This window comes from Lactuca serriola, chromosome 7 (genome assembly GCF_051521515.1).
Source record: "Lactuca serriola cultivar US96UC23 chromosome 7, Lser_US96UC23_V15, whole genome shotgun sequence".
NCBI lineage: Eukaryota > Viridiplantae > Streptophyta > Magnoliopsida > Asterales > Asteraceae > Lactuca > Lactuca serriola.
Window position 1 is genome coordinate 60,370,838 of NC_136414.1, and position 19,350 is coordinate 60,390,187.

The window sequence follows — 19,350 nt, forward strand, 5'->3', positions numbered from 1 at the left end:
AATCTTTATGATATGTTTTTATAAAAATGGTTTTAGTAATGATTTAAAGAAAAAAAATTGGTACGGATTTTTGGGATGTTATATGAGCACTCGAAGCGGATTCAGAAACGGTAACCCGCATCCTAAGCCAATCACGATGGCAGGAGTACATGCAATGGTGCGGATGATGTTGGATCAACAGATGGAAGAGACAAGGCGTTTACTTCAACAAAGTAAAGACGAACTTACTATGCCCTGACTTGCTTCCAAAGTAACTCATGACGGCCCAACCCTAATGAAACCCTGATCTCGTTTATTATATAAACGGTTCTTCTTTCTCAGAAGAAACACATGAAATTTAGCTCTTGTTTTCTTCAAACTTTCACAGAATCTTTCTAGAAGTTGGTTTATGATTTCTGTACCTAGTATCGTAAGTGTTTACTTGGATTATCATAGGTTGAATTTCTTGCAACTCAGACATAGGATAGAAATATCAGTTTGAAAAATGTTCTCATGATCCAAGTTGGTATCCAGACTAAATTTCTCTCTCTCTCTCTCTCTCTCTCTCTCTCTCTCTCTCTCTATATATATATATATATATATATATATATATATATATATATATATATATATATATATATATATATATATATATATATATATACACGCGTAAAAAAATATGTTTATATATTTAAAATACATAAATACATAAAAATAAATGTAAATACGTTAACCTTAAATAAAACTTCGAGATCCTCACGTGCAGATCACATATCCATCTTCTTCCTCGCACCGAAGGGAAATCGGGAGTACAAAATTTCAAAACCCTAAAAACGAACAATCTGAAAATCTAATGGATCCAGCTCCGCCGTCAACCACCAAGAGCTGGAGCATACATACCCGCCGGGAGATCACCTCCAAGTACGAGATTCAAAACCGAATCGGATCCGGTGCCTACTCCGACGTCTACAAAGCTCGCCGTCTCTCCGACGATCTTACAGTCGCATTAAAGGAAGTTCACGATTACCAATCCGCTTTCCGAGAGATCGATGCGCTTCAAACTCTACAACATTCTCCGAATGTTGTCGAGTTGCACGAGTACTTCTGGAGCGAAGACGAAGATGCAGTGCTTGTTCTCGAATACCTTCCGACGGATTTGGCGTCGGTGATCCGCACCGCGAAGAAGGAATGGAATGGGTTGAGCGTCGGAGAGATCAAGCGATGGATTATTCAGATTCTATTGGCGGTTGATGCTTGTCATCGAAGTTCCATCATTCATCGTGATTTGAAGCCATCAAATTTGTTAATTTCCGCCACCGGTGTACTCAAGTTAGCTGATTTCGGCCAGGTGATTATCTTAAGTTCACTGTTTCATAATCCTATAACTGTTCCTGTAAGAGAAAACAGATCTATAAATTCTTACAACATTGTATGAGAAATCCTTAGAGATTCTTCCATTCTCAAATAGGAAACACTCATCCTTTTCAGCTGATTGATTGAATAATATCATTGTAGTAGGCATGTGAATCACCTACAAATAACTTAAAACTGTAATGAGCATTACATTTTTCTAATTCAAAAAACAGTAGATTCTTCTTTCTCCAAACTTTTCTGAATCCAAAACTCAAGAACGTCTTGCATTAATTTCTTACAGGCAAGGATCCGTCTAGCACCTGGATTCCTTTCAGTTCACGACAACACACAGCCACAAGTCCAAGAATCATCTCTCTTCCAACAACAAGAAACAATCACCCAAGAAACCCATCCAAATCTCATGGAACCACCACCTCTAAGAACCATAGAAGAATACCCAAAAGACCCCATTGATGAACTCCAACTCGAGAAAGAAACAAACTTCCCAGATGTAGACACATCATGTCTCGCCACATTCACCACTAGTGACATAGAAGACGACTTCCTCAAAAGCAACTACTCATACAATGAAACCGGAAATGACGAATCCGCCCTTCTAACATCATGTGTCGGGACCCGTTGGTTCAGGGCACCCGAGCTTCTATTCGGGTCAACAAATTACAGTGCAGAAATCGATTTATGGTCTCTCGGGTGTATAATCGCAGAGCTTTTCACTCTACAACCGATTTTTCCAGGCACTTCAGATATCGATCAATTAAGTCGAATTTTTACAGTTTTAGGCAACTTAAATGAAGAAATATGGCCCGGGTGTACACAATTACCTGATTATAAAATAATTTCATTTGGGAAAGTTGAAAACCCAAGTGGGTTAGCTTCGTGTCTTGTGAATAGATCACAAGATGAGATTTCACTTGTGGAGAAGTTACTTTGTTTTGACCCGGCGGGTCGGGCTGCAGCCATGGAGCTGCTTCATGATAAGTATTTGAATGAAGAACCGGGTCCGGTTCCTTTGGGTGAATTGCGGGTTCCCGGGTCGAACCGTGGTGGAGATGATGATGGGTCGAGTGAATCTGGTGAATGGGGTGGGGGTGGACCCATGGGTTCGGATTCGGATTTTGATGATTTTGGTGGGTTTGATGTTACTAAAGGAAGTGGTGGAGACTATTCGCTAAGGTTCGAGTGATTTTGTTTTGTTTATATGTTATTATTTTTTTGTAAATGTAACTTAAACATGAATGAGATAATAAAGTTAAACATGTTAATGTTTACTGCTTTTGTTTGCAATTAAAATTTGATGTACATAAATTGGTTCCAATAGAAAAACTCAACCTCACATGCTCCGTTTTGGTGGTTGCTCTAACTCTGATTATTCAGATTGTATACAATATCAAAAAGGAGTTTATAAGTACGTGTGTATGGGGTGGATTGGTTTAATAACGGATATAATAAATTAACATGTGTTTGTAAAAGTAGTTATTAGAATAAGTCATACTTGTCCTGGTCTCATGGTACTGTCATTCACGTGCCTATGTATTAGGAGTTGGGTATTGCTTTGCATTTTGTATTGTTGTATAAATACCTGTGTACCAGATGATATAATAGACATATCAATTTTCACTATCACTTTCATAAATTCACATGGTATCAAGAGCTTAGGTTCTTTTTCCCAATTTTTTTTTCTCTCCACCATGTCTAATGGAGCTCCACATCTTCTTGCGGCAGCCACAATTGCCCCTGCTAATTTGAATTTTCAGATCCCTTCTCTTAGCATCAAATTGGACAGAGAAAATTACCCACTATGGCGTACAAACATCATCTCAGCCTTGGAATGCTTTGACCTAGACTCCTTCATCCTTCATCCCTCTCCACCAGCTTCCACCCTTCCCCCTCCGACTACACCTACCGCCTCCACCACTGATGCTTCACCCACTCCCAATCCCAATTATGTTACCTGGAAGAAAAAGGACCGATTTGTCCTACTCTGGATCAAATCAACTCTTACTGAACGCTGCTTTGCCTCTGTTACTCGCTCATCCTCTTTTCACGAAGCGTGGATCACACTTGAGCGCACCTTCCAATCACAAACACGAGCCAAACTGATGGCTCTTAGGGCTCAATTACAGAATCTTAGAAAGGGCTCCTCCTCCATGATAGACTATCTCGATCGCAAACGACACATTGCCGACTCGCTTGTTGACACCCTCAACCCAGTCTCTGACGATGAACTAATTGGGTATATTCTCCAGGGCTTAGACTCATCTTACAGCTCATTCACTTCTGCCTTCCTAATGCACTCTGCCAAGGCTTCCGTAGATGATCTGATTGGTCTATTACTTCACGAAGAAGCACGTATTGATGCTGATTTGGCTCGACAGGCCACCCAACAGCTTCCTTCCACCCCGATTCCCACCTCCACACCATCGTTTCCAGTTGCGCATCAAGTCTCTCGCAACACCACCACCACCTCTCGTTCTCCAAATCCTCACTCTGGAAGCTCCTACAACTATCGTGGTCCTGATAATCGTAAACGCCGCCTCCATTGTCAACTATGTAACAAACCAGGTCACGAAGCAATCAACTGCTGGCAAAGGGAAAACCAAACAGACTATCCTTCACGCAGGCCCAACTACATTTCTCGTGGTCCACCAAGACAAGCCCATCTCATCACTGGTCCAAGTCCCTCCACAGTTATCGACCCCGCCTGGTTCTTCGACACAATAAATGGAAATCAATACTTTGTCCTTTTTGTTGATGATTTCAGTAAGTTTGTATGGATATACTTTCTCCCTACAAAATCACAAGTGTTACAAACATTTATAAACTTTCGAAATATGATTAAAACTCAGTTTGGCTGTAAAATCAAAAAATTTCAATCAAATTGGGGTGGCGAATTTCAACCAGTTTCCACCTATCTTCAATCTTGTGGCATTAACCATCACATTTCTTGCCCATATACTTCTGAACAAAACGGATATGTAGAACTACGCCATCGCATTATAATTGAAAAAGGCTTATCTCTTCTTGCTCAATCCTCCCTTCCACACACGTTCTGGGAACACGCGTTTAAATCTGCTACCTACCTTCACAACAGAACTATCACACCAACACTAAACTATGCATCCCCTTACTCCATACTATACAAAACAGACCCCAATTATACCTTTTTACGTACTTTTGGCTGTCTGTGCTATCCGTTTTTACGCCCTTACACAAGACATAAAATGGACTTTCGCTCCCTTCCCTGTGTCTTCATTGGGTATAGTACCTCCCACAAAGGCTATCTCTGCTTACACCTTCCTTCCTCTCACATCTACATCTCGAGACATGTTATCTTCAACGAAGCCATTTTTCCATATGCCATCTCCCATCCGTCTATTCCTACCCCCACCTCTTCTCCACATCCTACGCACCTCACCACTGACTCTCTTCTAAGTCATGCAACTTCCATCCCTCAACCACCTACTCCATCCTCCCCCACTCCCTCTCATCCTTCGTCCACAACCTCCTCTACAACATCCCCAACACCTTCATGCCCTTCTCATCAACGCCACACAATTAGTTCTCAAGCCAAGCAAACCACTCGTTTTCTAAGACCATCCGACAACAACCAACATCCCACGGTTACTCGGGCTCGCACAAACTCCCTCAAACCGCGCTCATTTCTCACATCTACCTCTACTCCACCCACGACAGAACCTTGCAATCTTCCCACAGCCCTTAAAGACCCCTATTGGTCCAATGAAGTGTGAATTTTTTGTCTTAATGAAAAATAATACTTGGTCTCTAGTCCCACGCCCTCCTAATACTAACATTGTTGGTTGCAAGTGGCTTTTCAGGATCAAGCGACACTCAAATAGGTCCATTGAACGATACAAAGCACGCCTTGTTGCAAAAGGATTCAGCCAAGAAGAAGGGGTTGATTTCTTTGAAACCTTCAGTCCTGTCATCAAACCAACAACAATTCGCTTAGTCATCTCAGTGGCATTATCTAGAGGATGGACCATTCGGCAACTAGACATCAACAATGCATTCCTAAATGGTGTGCTAATGGAAGATGTTTACATGGAACAACCTCGTGGGTTCGAAGATTCATCTCACCCTCATTCCGTGTGTAAACTTCACAAAGCACTTTATGGCTTAAAACAAGCTCCCCGAGCGTGGTTTAAACAACTCAAACAACATCTTGTTACTCATGGCTTTAGAGCCTGTCAGTCAGATACATCTCTATTTGTGCACACATCCACCAATAACACCATTTACATCCTAGTTTATATGGACGATCGTAATAACTCAACCCTCATCCAAAACATCATCAACAAATTACATCAGTCCTTTGCTCTCAAAGATCTAGGAAAACTCAATTATTTTCTAGGTGTCCAAATCACAGCAACAACCACAGGTCTCACTCTTTCCCAAACCAAGTATATCCATGATCTTCTCACCAAATGCAACATGCTCCACTCGAAACCCATCACCACACCTGCCGACCCATCCACTCGTCTTATTCTTTATGGTGACCCCTTTCCTGATCCAAAGTTATACAGACAAACAGTTGGTTCCCTTCAATATGCAACCATCACACGCCCTGATATTGCCTATGCAGTCAACCGTGTCTGCCAATTCATGCATGCACCCACCACCCTTCATTGGCAAGCTGTAAAACGAATACTTCGCTATCTAAATGGCACCTTACATCTTCAGCTGTCTCCATTTTCAAGCTCATCAAGCATCTTCACTAGTTGCATACTCAGATTCTGGATGGATATCAGACACGGATGATAGTCGATCTCAATATGGTTTTGCTGTTTTTCATGGCCCAAACTTGATCAGTTGGACATCACGAAAGCAACGAGTAGTAGCTCGATCCAGCACTGAAGCTGAATACAGAGCAATCGCCTACACAACAGCTGAACTCCTTTGGATTAAACAACTACTTCGAGATCTTCATATAGTTGTCCCAAAACCTCCACTTATACTTTGCGACAATGTCGGTGCCACCTTCATGTGTAAAAATCCAGTCATCAGTACTCGTTCCAAGCATATAGCCTTAGATTTCCATTTTGTTCGGGAACAAGTGGACTCCGGTACCCTTCACATCGGCCAAGTGCATTCAGCCGACCAACTGGCTGACATCTTCACCAAACCATTGCCTAAAGATCGCATAGCTCATCTTCGTGACAAGCTTCAAGTCAGACCTGTCTTTGAGCTTGCCGGGGGGTAATAACGGATATAATAAATTAACATGTGTTTGTAAAAGTAGTTATTAGAATAAGTCATACTTGTCCTGGTCTCATGGTACTGTCATTCACGTGCCTATGTATTAGGAGTTAGGTATTGCTTTGCATTTGTATTGCTGTATAAATACCTGTGTAGCAGATGATATAATAGACATCAATTTTCACTGACACTTTCATAAACTTACATGGTTCGGTTATTTGGTCAAAATCGAGCCATAACCATTACAATTGGTTTAATGTATTTTTATAACCATTGGGTATTGGTTAATATTGGTTTTGGTTAATGGTTTTAGTCTGTTAATGGTTATGGTTAATGGTTAATATCAATTAACCATAATGGTCCAAAATGACATAAAAATAAAAATATTTTTCTATGAAAATTGAACCACTGGGCTAGAAGCCATTTTTTACCACACCTAGCGGAACACCACTATTGAGAACCACCAAGAAACCATTTTTTACCTTTACCATAGATAAACAAGAAGCAAGAAGAGAAGGGTGTGTTTTCTTTGTTTGTATGACTACCGGGGAAAACAAATCATCATAAAAAGAGTGTTCATTGTTGGAAAAAACATTATTGGTCGGAGACTTGCCGGTAAAGATGACCGGAGTCAGCTGTGCAAAGAACGTCCGAAACCGGCTAAACGCATACCAACCGGTCATAAGGATAAGATATGGACAAAAAAACAAGTTTACTGGGCAAATATGAACAAAAGAAAATCAATGACTAAATATGTACGAAACAAAAAATACCTTACCCTTCTTTTTAACCCAAATCTACAATATTGGTATCATATCGATCAAAGAAGAAATCTGCGCTATGTCTTTTGCCTCTTACCTATCCAACTCAAATATGAAGATGCATTCTCAATATTATATTTTTTCGATTGTGGCTTACCTTCTCGAATTTGGGGCATTTTATAAAAAATATAATTAAACATGAATGTTTAAAGTGCGCACTATTTTGTAAGTGTTTTTTTTTTCTCGAATTAGTTCAATGGAGGAAGTTTTGAAGTAAAAGATCATAGCTTTGGAAAATGACATGAACATGTACAAGACAAACTTTCCCTCAATCTTTGGTTCAAAACCTCATGCCTTCATTTTCATCTTTCTTCATCCTATTCAACTTCACATAAAGATCAGATAAGGTTGTATGATACCATTCATTTGGAAGTTTGGGATCAATGCATTCCCAAAACAAAAAAATACAGTTTCTCCTTGATCCTAGGTAAGGATTAACAAACAAAATGGTGCATGTTATCTTCTCTCCAAGATGTCCTAATTCGAGAAGGTAAAGCCACAATCACAACAATATTGGAAGTGCACCTACTATATACTTCCAGCCACAAGCACATACAATACCTTCAAGAAGAGTTCATATCATATCAATATCATAAAATACAAACATACATAGTCTAGTCGTGTTATTTTACTTTACATACATGACATCATATTTGATCTCCTCTGCTATCAACGATTAGCATCATGGGTTTACATTTACTCTAACAAACATAAACCAATCAATCAGATTTCACTATACTCTTGTGGCAAAAGTGCAATCTCAATTTCTTGAAGTGTTTTTCCTTTTGTTTCCATAACATTCCTTTTCACAAACGCCACTCCCACCAAACAAAAAGTACCCAGCATCGAGTACAGCAGTTGTGCACCCATCAACTCCAACAAACGTAGGAATAATAATCCCACCATAAAATTGAACACCTAGTAGACAAACAAATCAGTTAAATTATAGAAAAGAGGAAGAAGATGAAGGGTGTAAAGTGTAATATTATTATTATTACCCAGTGCACAGACATGCAAAAGGCCATTGCTTTTGCTCTTATACGGTTTGGGAAGATTTCTGACAGGAGGAGACCTGGAACGGGACCCGCTCCAATTGCAAATGAATAAACAAACCTACATACACAAATAGCAATATACTTTCATTTATCTGTTTATCATAGCATTCTACTTCCATTTTTTTTTTACCTATTACAATTTATTTTTTAATTTTATCAGTTTCAATATTTTCTTATTAGAGAATCCACAATGGTTAACCTCTTGTAAACCTTATTTATTTTCCCACATCAAATTTCCACCAACTTTATTCAACAGAAACATATCTTTATAAATCTTCTCCGATGTATTAAGCTTTTTTTTTTTTAAATAAATAAAACTTACCCTCACCTATTTGATACAATTATTTATGAAATTTTAAAAGGCAAAAAATAAAAATATTGGATCTTACATTAGCATGCCACTGACAGAGAGGTATAGAGCTCCAGATGTGGATGCAAACAGGCCTGCTGCAATTACTTGAAGGACTGTAGACATAGCCTAAAAAACCATTAAAAAAAAATCATTTCAGAATCACATATTTCTGATACGAATTATTATCCAAGAGTGTTGGGGTAAAAATTTTGTGATTTTTGGGGGATTAGTTTTATATTGTTAGTTATTATTTATCAATTATAATTAGTTTCCTACAAGTCTTTTGATTTTGGGAAAGCCAAATGAATTTTGTTAGATTGTTTTCTTACTTTTCGTGAATTGTGAGTAATAAAAAAATTATATTTGATTTGTATCAATTTCACGAAGAAATTACTACATTTAGTTAAGAAAGAAAAAAAAAACTTTGCAGGTCCTAAAAGCAATAACTATAGGAGAGAAATAGAATGTTGATGATATTGGCTTTCTGATATTGATCCAACTTTCATTTCTTCCAATTACAACATTATACTTTTAAAAACTCTATCCAGTTATAGCAATGTCATCCATATAAAAACAAATTTTCAACGCTATAATTCATTAGATTTTTCTAAGTACAATGTCTCAATGAGAAAAAGAAAAAACGAAAGCAAAATGCTATAATAGATAGAAATACAAGTAGGATTCCAATTGTTAGTAATAGATAACATATAATAAAACAAATATCTCAATTATCATAAAACAACTAGGTCTGTGAAAGTTACCATGCCAAAGAAGCTCCAAAGAAGGAGAACCTTCCTCCCGAGTTTATCCATGAGAAGCAAGGCAATGATAGATCCTGAATGAGTATAAACAAAAATATCACAAGTTTGGAAAAATGTTGATAATTAAATGGTGAAACAGAGTTGATAAATACAATACCCAAAAGGTTGACAATCCCCACAAAGGCATTGGCTAGGTTTGATGAAACTCCCGCACTTCTGAATACAGTTGAAGAGAAATAAAACACAGCGTTTATTCCAGATAGCTGTTGTAAAGCAAACAGGGTTGACCCAATAAAAACAACTGCAAAACGACCAAATAAATAACAAAGCTTTTTTTTTTATGCACCCAACCAAAACCAACAGATCCACAGGCATCAACTCCACTTTGGTACACAGGACATGACATGACAGCTTTTACCTCATTAGACTGGGATTGATGTGAATGAGACAAAAAATTGTACCAAAAAAGTTGAACAAGTCGAGACAAAGACTGGCTCTCAACTCTCTCGTTTGTGAAAAAAGACATAAATGCCCTCCTCATCCTCATCCTTGAAAATAACCCTACAAAGCTTGTCCAGTTCTGTCCCATGTAACAAACACAGCCTTAGGCTGCGTTTGTGACACACAACATGAATGGAACTGAACAAGCTTTCTAGGGCTATTTTCAATGATGAGGACGAGGAGGGCATTTATGTCTTTTTTCACAAACAAGAGATTTGAGATCCAGTCTTTGTCTCGCCTTGTTCAACATTTTTGGTACAATTTTTTGTCTCATTCACGCACGTCAATCCCAGTCTAATGAGGTAAAAGCTGTCATGTCATGTCCTGTGTAACAAAAGGGGCATTATAATCCACAAGTTACCTCTAAAATAGCGCCCATAAAACAGTTCTGAAATCCCAACAGTGTCATTCTCGTCCCCTCTGTCCGACTTCAAGAGCTCTGCCATTGCTGATCTGACATTTGCTGCTCCTAAAAGTTTCTGGAACTCCACCTCTGCTTCAGCATTTCTTCCTCTCTAGAAAGGATTGGAGTAAAATTACTCATATGCCCTTGTAATATCAAAAATAGAAATGAAGACAGATAACAGACCTTGTAAAGCCAATGTGGACTTTCTGCACAGAATATCATAGCAAGAGCAAGTATTGTGGATGGAATTGTAGATAACCAAAAGCAGATACGCCACCTGGACATACATTCAAAAAATGAATCTAAATCTAAAATGTTAATTACAGTTTCAGAGGTAGACAATGCTTTTGTTACCAGCCTGTGATGCTTTTTACAGGAATCCCGATTAAAAGAGCTCCCATCAACCCTAAACATGTTGAAATTTGAATGAAGCTTCCATAGGTCCCACGCACAGCAGGAGGTGAAACCTGTCAGAAATTATTATTTTTAATAAAAAAAAATGATAAGTGATAATGAATTTCCATATGCACAATTCATATCTGAACGAGAAGTAGGGTTTTTGGACCTCTGTGATATAGAGAGATGCGACAGGTGGACCAATACCCAATCCAATTCCAACAATAAACCTCCCAATTAGCATCCCTGTCAATGTGTTTGTTGTTGCACTGGAAAATACAGTATATAAATTAGTATCTTTATAGAAGTTCTACAGTACACACATAGATGAAACAAGACAAACAAGGTGGTCTCTCTTTGACTTAATGGACTTAATGGGCTGGACAGATATATATAGAATTGTTTCTTTAATAACAGAAGGGTAAAATTGTCATTTACTCACATTCAGACAGTTGATTTAAAATATATTACCTACAAGAAGCACCGATGATCATAGGCAAAGCACACAACTGAAAAGCCCTACGACGCCCAAATCCATCAGCAATCCAACCACTGAACAGAGACCCAATAAAGGCACCACCAAGACACGTACTAACCACCAGACCTTCATTTACAATGCACCAAAGCTCATGAGATATTAGTTTACAATCAAGATAACAGAAGAAGAAAAAGATGGATCTTTGGTGAAAATGAGAAGACACCTTCAGCTAAGCTATCCCCACTGAAACCAAGATCATGAGATATGCTTTCAAGCGGTTCATTCACTACCCTACACATAAAAGAGCACGGTTTACATTCTTACTGAGTGGTATTTGGATTAAATGTAGTTTATAAATTTTCTTTTGAGGGGAAGGTCAATGGAAACAAGAGATGTATAGATTGAGAACAAACCCGAGATGGTAACCAAATAAGAACGAGACTAAGGATGCCACAAGTACATGAGGTAGAGAATGTCTTGGAGATGGATCTGTAGATTCTTGGAAATTATCAATATCATCCTGCAAAAGTTCTATTCAAGCAAACAAGATTTTTCAGAATATTATAAACCCCAAAAACGTTGCAAGAGTAAAGTATATTATAGAGTAAATTGACATAATAAAAAACATGAATTGTTTGTAACACCTATATTGACTAAACTTTTTGCATCTCTAAACTTCATCAACAGAAGAGCAAGCATAAATATCTAAGCTGAAAAAATATGATGAATAATCAGATATTTACCAGAACCATCTTCTAGTTCAACTGAATTTGTATAGTCCTTAGACGGCGTGCGTTTATACATCGAGGCAGAACTGTGTGGATGCACCCGCATACCAGAACCTGTCCAGACTTGATTCCAGATTGTAGGATTTGGAGAACCCTAAGATCACTGTCGTCAAAAACATGTAAGCAAAACGTCATTTACACATCTACCAGATAAAACAGATCATCATATATAAAAAAAATTAAGCTTCACAATACTTCAAAAGCTGTGTTCTAGGTCTAAAATGATCCTTTGTAAACATCAAGATACTTTACTTGTTGTTTCTAGACTGTCATCTACACACTAATTACTAAGCTCGATAACCTCAACACGCAATAGATCTAACACACTAGAACATAAAACCTATAACCAAATACGTGCAAATGTGGAGCAGTTTACCAAAATCGGAGCTGCTAACCTAACGATTTATTCTGGTTCTTCGTATAATCGAAAGTAAACTGAAGTTCGAAAGAGTGATCAGGAATTCGACGAGCTCCTTGAGTAAATTTCGGAACAACAGATTGTATTATTGCTTCAGACGTACGCGTATGAAGGCGGTTACGAGTGGTTGTGGCTTTAATACGCCGAACACTTGTTGCTGCGCAACGTTGCATTGTTATCCACACCGTTCGATAGTTTTAAGAGGACCAAAAATAAAAATTTATTTATTTACAAAATATGCACTATTGTGTAGGGGAGAAAAAAATAATAAATAATACTATAAATAAGTTTGGACCTAACTGAAATTGTGCCATATAGTGTCTTTGGATTGGTATTTGGTATTTTCAGTTTTTGGGACTATCAAGTTCGGTATCTTTGGGTAAAAACTGTAATCGAATCAGAATTTATATTTTTATTTTTATGTTTTTTTCTATCTTAGCTACTTCAAAAATAAATCAACTGGGATACTTGAAAACTTAAATTTTCAAAGACTTCTGGCTTTTTTTTTTCTAACTAGACATGTATAAAAAATTTCTTGAACTTTTATCACTTGTAACCCTCTCATGTTGAATTGTGCTGATTTTTTTTTGCTATGACTTCATCTTAGAATCAAGAACCTCTTGTTTTGTTGTACTTAATAAGTTTGAGTTTTATAGCATCAAACATAGGTTGTTGCACACAAAAAAAAATCAATATTAGAAATGATATTGGTACCAAAATATTGCTATCGGCACTAGAACCAAACAATATCATGTATTATATTTTGGTTCTGTACTCGGTTCCAACAAAATCTAATTTTTAATATTAATATTTTCAGGTTCGATGTTACATGCCAAGCCCACCCCCTCAATGATACCCCATATCACAAGTTCGCAAAACAGCCCTCAATTTACTAGAAAAGGATGCAAATATATAATAGAAACTATATTATAATATTAAGGTAGTGAGGAGTTATTAATAAATGTATGTATTTATAGATGGTTATAACATTAAAAACAATTATTTTCTGATTTGAATATTATCATTTGGTTTTAACTATTTCTTTAATTACATTTAGACGATTAAAATTGTGTAAATTTAGATGTTTATAAAATCGAACCCGAAAACCAAGAAACCAATGAAACAAAAACTATCGATTTTGAGTTTTGATTTCAAAAACCGAAAAAATCAGTTTTTAGTTTTGGTTTTAGGTTCATAAACCGACCCACTAAACCGAACTGATCGAAACCCATAAACATACCTATAATATATATTCTTGATTATCTAACATTTGATATATACTTTAAAAATAAAGAACTAAAATATAGAACATATCTTTGTAAGTAAATGTTAGGAGTGCTACTAACCCAACTATGCTCAACATTAAAGAACAATGAGGTTATTTTGTAAAATCAATTGGTGATAGAATGGATTACCCATTGTCTTATATGCTACCATCTAGTTTCTTATTTTACCAATGTGGGATTGGGTTTACACCCCAACAATCTTCCCCTCAAACCCAAGTTCATCTCTTGGCATCACCTCAACGACTGTTTATCAGATCCAATCATTTTTCATACTTTCGATACTCTCAGGACACGCTCACCCGACCTAGGTCATCAGGAAGACTTTCGATACAAAGCTTCAGGATCAACTTCGTTGGACCGGGGATTATGCCACCTGCGCCGACTACCACATCTATCGGGCTACGACCGTAACTCTGATATCACTTGTTAGGATCGTTACTAGCCCAATCATGCTCAACATTGAAGAACAATGAGGTTCCATTTTCTAAAACTAGTTGGTGATAGAAATGATTATGAAACACCCCAAAAATATAGTCCAAAAATTCCGTTTTAAATCATTATAAAATCATAGGAATCCAATCATCACATTAAAACAAAAGTGGTAATATCTCAAAACATCATGTCAAAACACTGCATCCAAGTCATATATCAAAATATCAGAGTAAATCCTCCCTAGCTAAAACGTTGTGGTGTGTGCCATGCAGTCATCCCGAGCTCTTCCTTTTACTAGCGGAAGTACCTGAAACCAAAACTGAAAATTGTAAGCACGAAGCATAGTGAGTCTCCCCAAACTACCACGTACCATACACATAATCACATAATCGCATATAACATACATTGGGCCCTGCCCCGCATCGAGCCCCGCCCGACATCAGACCATATCTGGCATCGGGCCCCACCGGGCATCGAGCAAAGCTCGGCATATATATGAGCATAACTATCAATACACATAACATAAGCATAACCACTTAACTATAGACATATACACATTCATCGGGCCCCGCCTGACATCGGAGCGAAATCCGGAAACATACAAGCGTTCCACGGGAACCGCCCCGGCATCAGACCGTATTTCGGAACATACAAATGCATACACATGCAAGAATCACAAAGACATCAAGCATACTAACATTCTTCGGGTACTGTCCCGGCATCGGATCGAAATCCGGAAAAAAACATATAAACCTACATCGGGCACCGTCCGGGATCGGACCTTAATCTGGAACATACTATCATACATAAACGGGTCGACCTTGGTGCCTTCGACCCGTTCCTATTGGAGGAAAACTCACCTCATAAGCTAACTGTGAAATCTCGCGTGAGAAATCTTTGACGACTGCTCCAATGACTCCCCGGCTATCGTTATCACAATAACACTTAGTCAAAATCTGATAATTCTTCTTAGGGTAAAATGACCATTTTATCCCTGGTCGAAGTCAGCATTCCGATAAAAGTCAACGTCCTGGGTTGACTCAACTCGCCGAGTTGACTCATCAACTCGTGGAGTTTTATAACTCAAAAAACCTGAAATCGCGATCCAACTCGTCGAGTCATCCCCCTGACTCGCCGAGTTCCCTGGCTACTCATAATCGCGATAAAGCGAGTCAACTCGCCGAGTCCCTTCATAGACTCGTCGAGTTCTACCTTATATTGAATCGGGACATAACGACTCAACTCGTCGAGTCCTTTCATGGACTCGTCGAGTTCCTTAATCTGTTTGGACCATTTTAAGGGATTAAGCCCCTACTCTCCAGATCCAAACTCCATACTTCATCCATATACTGTAAATGCCCTTTTAAGGGTAAAGTTTCCAACTTTACCCGTTATTAGTCCTTCTCCATGGGTTTATCTAAAACCCTAGTAATCTAGGACATAGATCTTGGTCCAAAAGCCCTAATACTCCAAACTAAAGCATAGTAACATATATCTAGGCCTTAGACATCATTTGACACGTAAAGCTCCTAACTTTCCTTCCATGCATGGCCTTGTGGGGCTTAAAAGGCCATAATAACACCTTAAAGCTTGCATAGGGCTTCCATGGTCATAAAGTTTGCACCTTTATGCCATGAAACCCCTTCTAGACCCTAGATCTGAAAGGTAGATCACTTGGGATGTCCATATCCCAAGGATTAAGCTTCTTGGACCAAAAACCCCCATGAAATGATAAAAAGGAGATCTAACAAGCTACTAAGAAAGGTTGAGGCTTGCTTACCAAAAAATTAAGAGGATGGGATCTTGCTTATGGATCTACAATCTTCTCCTGGAATCCTCTATCTTCTTATTCTTCTATAAGCTTCAAATCACACAAAGTTCACTCAAAAAATGGCTCACAAGAACACAAGGCTCTAGGGTTTTGTGGATTAGGGTTTGGGACTTGGAGGCTGGAAATGAGGCCATAAAGTGGAGATTAAGATGTAAATAGGGTGCAAAACCCCGAAATCGAGGTTTCATCCTGCCAGCCCTACTCGTCGAGTCGAGGCTCTCAACTCGTAGAGTAGGCGACTTAAATCCCGCGTCCAATCTCGTTTCTACTCGACGAGTCTGGGGCTCCCAACTCGTCAAGTAGCTCTTCAAAAATGAATAAATTATAATTAAATGCATACTAGGAATTAGGCGTTACAGATTATCCATTGCCTTATATGCTAGTATCTAGTTTCTGATTTTACCAATGTGAAATTAGGTTTGCACCCCAACAATGAGGATTGAAGATTGGTGTTGTTATGGTGTTTTCATGTTTTGGTTGTAATGGATTGTTTATGTTTTACTTTGATGGTGTTCTTATATTTTTGCTGTAAAGTTCTAAATTTAGCAGTTTTAATATTTTCTTGAACTATTTAGTTGATTTTGATGTTTTTGATTGGTTTTAAATTGTTGGAACAATGGAAAAGAATCTGATGTATTTTGTTTAAATTTGTTGGAAAATAGGTTAAAACTCAAAACCCATTAACATATGAGTTGAACCCGAGAAATTGAACTCATTCATAATCGGAACCTAATGGGTTCTAAAAACTAAAAACCGAAATCAATGGTTTTGGTTTGGTTTTGGTTTGGTTTTGCCCCAAAAAACCTACCCATGCCCACCCCTAATTTAAGTGTTATAAGTATTGTTCGATTAATTAGAGTTTTATAATTATGTTATTGTAACATATTAAAATGTCAGCTTTTAACGGGAAAAAAATTCATGATTCCTGTTGGGATCCTCGTTTCACGTTAGAGACAGGGATGATGATGCATTTATACTTCTTAGTGGGGATGATGATGTGGACTCGAATGGGGATGAGGACTGAGATCTCCGATATCCACACTCCTCTTTGTTATGGGGTGTTATGATTAGGGCTATAAACGAACTGAACATTTAGCGAATCGTTCAGCGGGAACCGATGACTAAGTCAGAAGTCGAGTAGAGATTAATTCTCTATGATTTGTAAAATGTATTTAATATTGCGAACCTGTATCCCCACTCGGTGAAGAAAATTCGTTAATTGATGAACACTTCAATAAAACAACAAACCGATTTTCACCATGAAAGGTAGCCTCTGATTAATACTGATTCAATTGTTCAAATATTTTTTCGTGCTCTTTAGTTTGACACGTCGACGGAAATATGGGTTCATTTTGAATTTGAGAATCTACGGTTTTCATGTTCAATTTCATGAATCAACAAATGAGATAACCCAAATTGTTAGATCTTTACGTACAAATAAATCTCTTTGGAAATTGGGTGAAAAAAAGCTCTAATCTTGGGTGTGGTTTCTAAACGTGGTGAAGAATTGATTATACATTTAGGTTCTTATGTTGTTAATTGATTAGGTATGATTTGTTGAAAAAATATTCTGAATTTAAGTATGTTTGTTATAGAATAGGATTGAAGTCACTTGCGGTTTGGATTATCACTAAGCAAAGGATTTTTTATTGACAATGCTTTTCCAAATCTTAGTTCATCCATAATTTATCAAATTTATTTTCCACATTGTTAAGAAAATTAAAATAGTAGATATTTTTAAAATGTCAATTAGCCTTTTAAATGTCTTTATTCATTCATATTATAATTATAATCATTTGTCATTCCAACGTAATTCATTTATGATTATGGTGCAATTTATTTGTGTTATTGTAACACCTTGTTTAGATTTGTTCCCATGTTGGGGATGGTGATTAGGGATTAGGTATTAGCAAGCTTCAGATGTAACGCCCGTAGATCAGGGCTAGTCAAATTAGAGACGATAGGCGTCAAAAATGAATTTTTGATTAAAGATTATTTAGAACGAATAATCTTAACTAAGTTATAGTATATGTTACAAGGTTTTCGTGCATATAAAGAACGCCGAAATCCGAGTTATAACGAAGAAGTTATGACATGTCGAAGTTTCGCGACAGAACCGGCACGACACAGCGCGACGTAAAAAGTGAATTTACGTTAGAGTGATATTTAGCCTTAGCAATCTAAATGAAAGTCATAGAATACATTAAACCATGAGCGTGCATATATAGAACGCCAAAATCTGACTTCGTATGAGGAAGTTATGATTTTCTGAAGTTTCGACTTAGCGGTATGCAGCCTGAAATACTCGATTTGAGATCGAGCGGTTTTTAGCCGAAACAATCTAAGCGAGAATCGAAGATCTCGTTGTTGGTATCGAAGCGATGAAAAGTTAGGCGAGAACGGACGTCAAACGAAGAAGTTATGAATTTATAACGAAGTTTTCCTGTCCAGGCCTACTAAAAATAAATAATAAAAATAAAATCAAAATTAGCCGACGAAGTCTAAACGAAAGTTGTAGAGCGTAGTCTCACCTACGCGTGGATATAAAGAACGTCGAAAACGGAGTTCGTATGAAGAAGATATGAATTTCCGAAGTTTATTAAATAATTAATATTTAAATTTAATTATAAAAGTCGGCATTATCCGAAGAGGAGTCACCGATCTGATCCGAGGTACGCCCCGCGTACCCCGATGCATGCACCGCCTCGCACTCAAGTGACTTCGGATACGTAAGCCATGACGACCGAGGCAGTACACCCCGCATAGCTAAGTACGCCCAACGTACTCCGAGGCTCCAGCCTCCTATAAATAGGATGCGAGGGCAGCCGACTCATTTGCTCTTTTTCTCTCTTCTCTCTCCCGTTTTGCATCGTTTTGCGTGCCAGAAGTACCCCGAAGCCCTGGTATCATTCTCGAGCCCCGAAGCAAGTCCCGAGGTCCCAAAGATCCCGAGAAGTAAGATTCCCGAGCCGAAGCTCTGTCCGTGAGAAGTCCGGTTTTTTTTGTGAAGATCTTCCAGATCTACCGAAGAATACTACTTCTACAAGCCGTAGTGTTGTCCGATAATCTTTTGATCAAGTGAGTGTGTAGTTACTTTCTTCTAACACAAAAATATTAAGTATTTTCTATAAAATATGTGCTATGTGTATAATATAAAGTTGTTTATACGTGTGGGTGTATAGTCCCTTTCATAAACACGGGTATATTACAAGTATTGTTTGAATGTATTAAGTATATGTTTGGGAGAGTGTGTGG

At 37.9% G+C, this 19,350-nt stretch overlaps 3 protein-coding genes across 4 annotated transcripts; 2 read left to right on the forward strand and 1 right to left on the reverse strand.

The window, feature by feature from the left end:
• Window positions 1-738: 738 nt before the first annotated feature.
• On the forward strand, window positions 739-2,621 carry CAK1AT (CDK-activating kinase 1AT). Its single transcript, XM_079010170.1, has 2 exons — window positions 739-1,327; window positions 1,634-2,621. Exons 1-2 carry the CDS (start codon window positions 833-835, stop codon window positions 2,534-2,536), a joined length of 1,398 nt encoding a protein of 465 aa, XP_078866296.1. The 5' UTR covers window positions 739-832; the 3' UTR covers window positions 2,537-2,621.
• Window positions 2,622-2,850: 229 nt separating this feature from the next.
• On the forward strand, window positions 2,851-6,753 carry LOC145063506 (uncharacterized). The gene is made up of 2 exons (XM_079011103.1): window positions 2,851-4,113; window positions 5,190-6,753. The coding sequence occupies exons 1-2, from the start codon at window positions 2,859-2,861 to the stop codon at window positions 5,321-5,323; spliced, it is 1,389 nt and encodes a 462-aa protein (XP_078867229.1). The 5' UTR covers window positions 2,851-2,858; the 3' UTR covers window positions 5,324-6,753.
• Window positions 6,754-7,953: 1,200 nt separating this feature from the next.
• Window positions 7,954-12,663, reverse strand: LOC145061518 (putative plastidic glucose transporter 2). 2 transcript variants are annotated; one of them, XM_079009022.1, is made up of 14 exons: window positions 12,524-12,663; window positions 12,084-12,231; window positions 11,754-11,871; window positions 11,564-11,631; window positions 11,334-11,466; window positions 11,032-11,131; window positions 10,821-10,933; window positions 10,650-10,743; window positions 10,422-10,575; window positions 9,717-9,860; window positions 9,560-9,633; window positions 8,836-8,924; window positions 8,390-8,504; window positions 7,954-8,309 (listed from the first exon to the last, which is right to left on the reverse strand). In XM_079009022.1, the coding sequence occupies exons 2-14, from the start codon at window positions 12,172-12,174 to the stop codon at window positions 8,115-8,117; spliced, it is 1,488 nt and encodes a 495-aa protein (XP_078865148.1). In that variant the 5' UTR covers window positions 12,175-12,231; window positions 12,524-12,663; the 3' UTR covers window positions 7,954-8,114. The 2 variants fall into 2 exon arrangements, with proteins under 2 accessions (XP_078865148.1, XP_078865149.1); XM_079009023.1 differs by having other exon boundaries at window positions 12,505-12,644.
• Between the last annotated feature and the right edge of the window lie 6,687 nt (window positions 12,664-19,350).

Excerpts from the sequence above, each read along its gene's own strand:
- CAK1AT (XM_079010170.1), top strand. The coding sequence starts at position 833 with ATGGATCCAGCTCCGCCGTCAACCACCAAGAGCTGGAGCATACATACC. Across the intron at positions 1,328-1,633 it reads AGTTAGCTGATTTCGGCCAG|GCAAGGATCCGTCTAGCACC; the intron begins GTGATTATCTTA and ends AATTTCTTACAG.
- LOC145063506 (XM_079011103.1), top strand. The coding sequence starts at position 2,859 with ATGGTACTGTCATTCACGTGCCTATGTATTAGGAGTTGGGTATTGCTT. Across the intron at positions 4,114-5,189 it reads CCTTTTTGTTGATGATTTCA|GATCAAGCGACACTCAAATA; the intron begins GTAAGTTTGTAT and ends GTGGCTTTTCAG.
- LOC145061518 (XM_079009022.1), bottom strand. The coding sequence starts at position 12,174 with ATGCGGGTGCATCCACACAGTTCTGCCTCGATGTATAAACGCACGCCG. Across the intron at positions 11,132-11,333 it reads ATCATCGGTGCTTCTTGTAG|TGCAACAACAAACACATTGA; the intron begins GTAATATATTTT and ends TGTATTTTCCAG. Across the intron at positions 10,744-10,820 it reads GTAAAAAGCATCACAGGCTG|GTGGCGTATCTGCTTTTGGT; the intron begins GTAACAAAAGCA and ends ATGTATGTCCAG.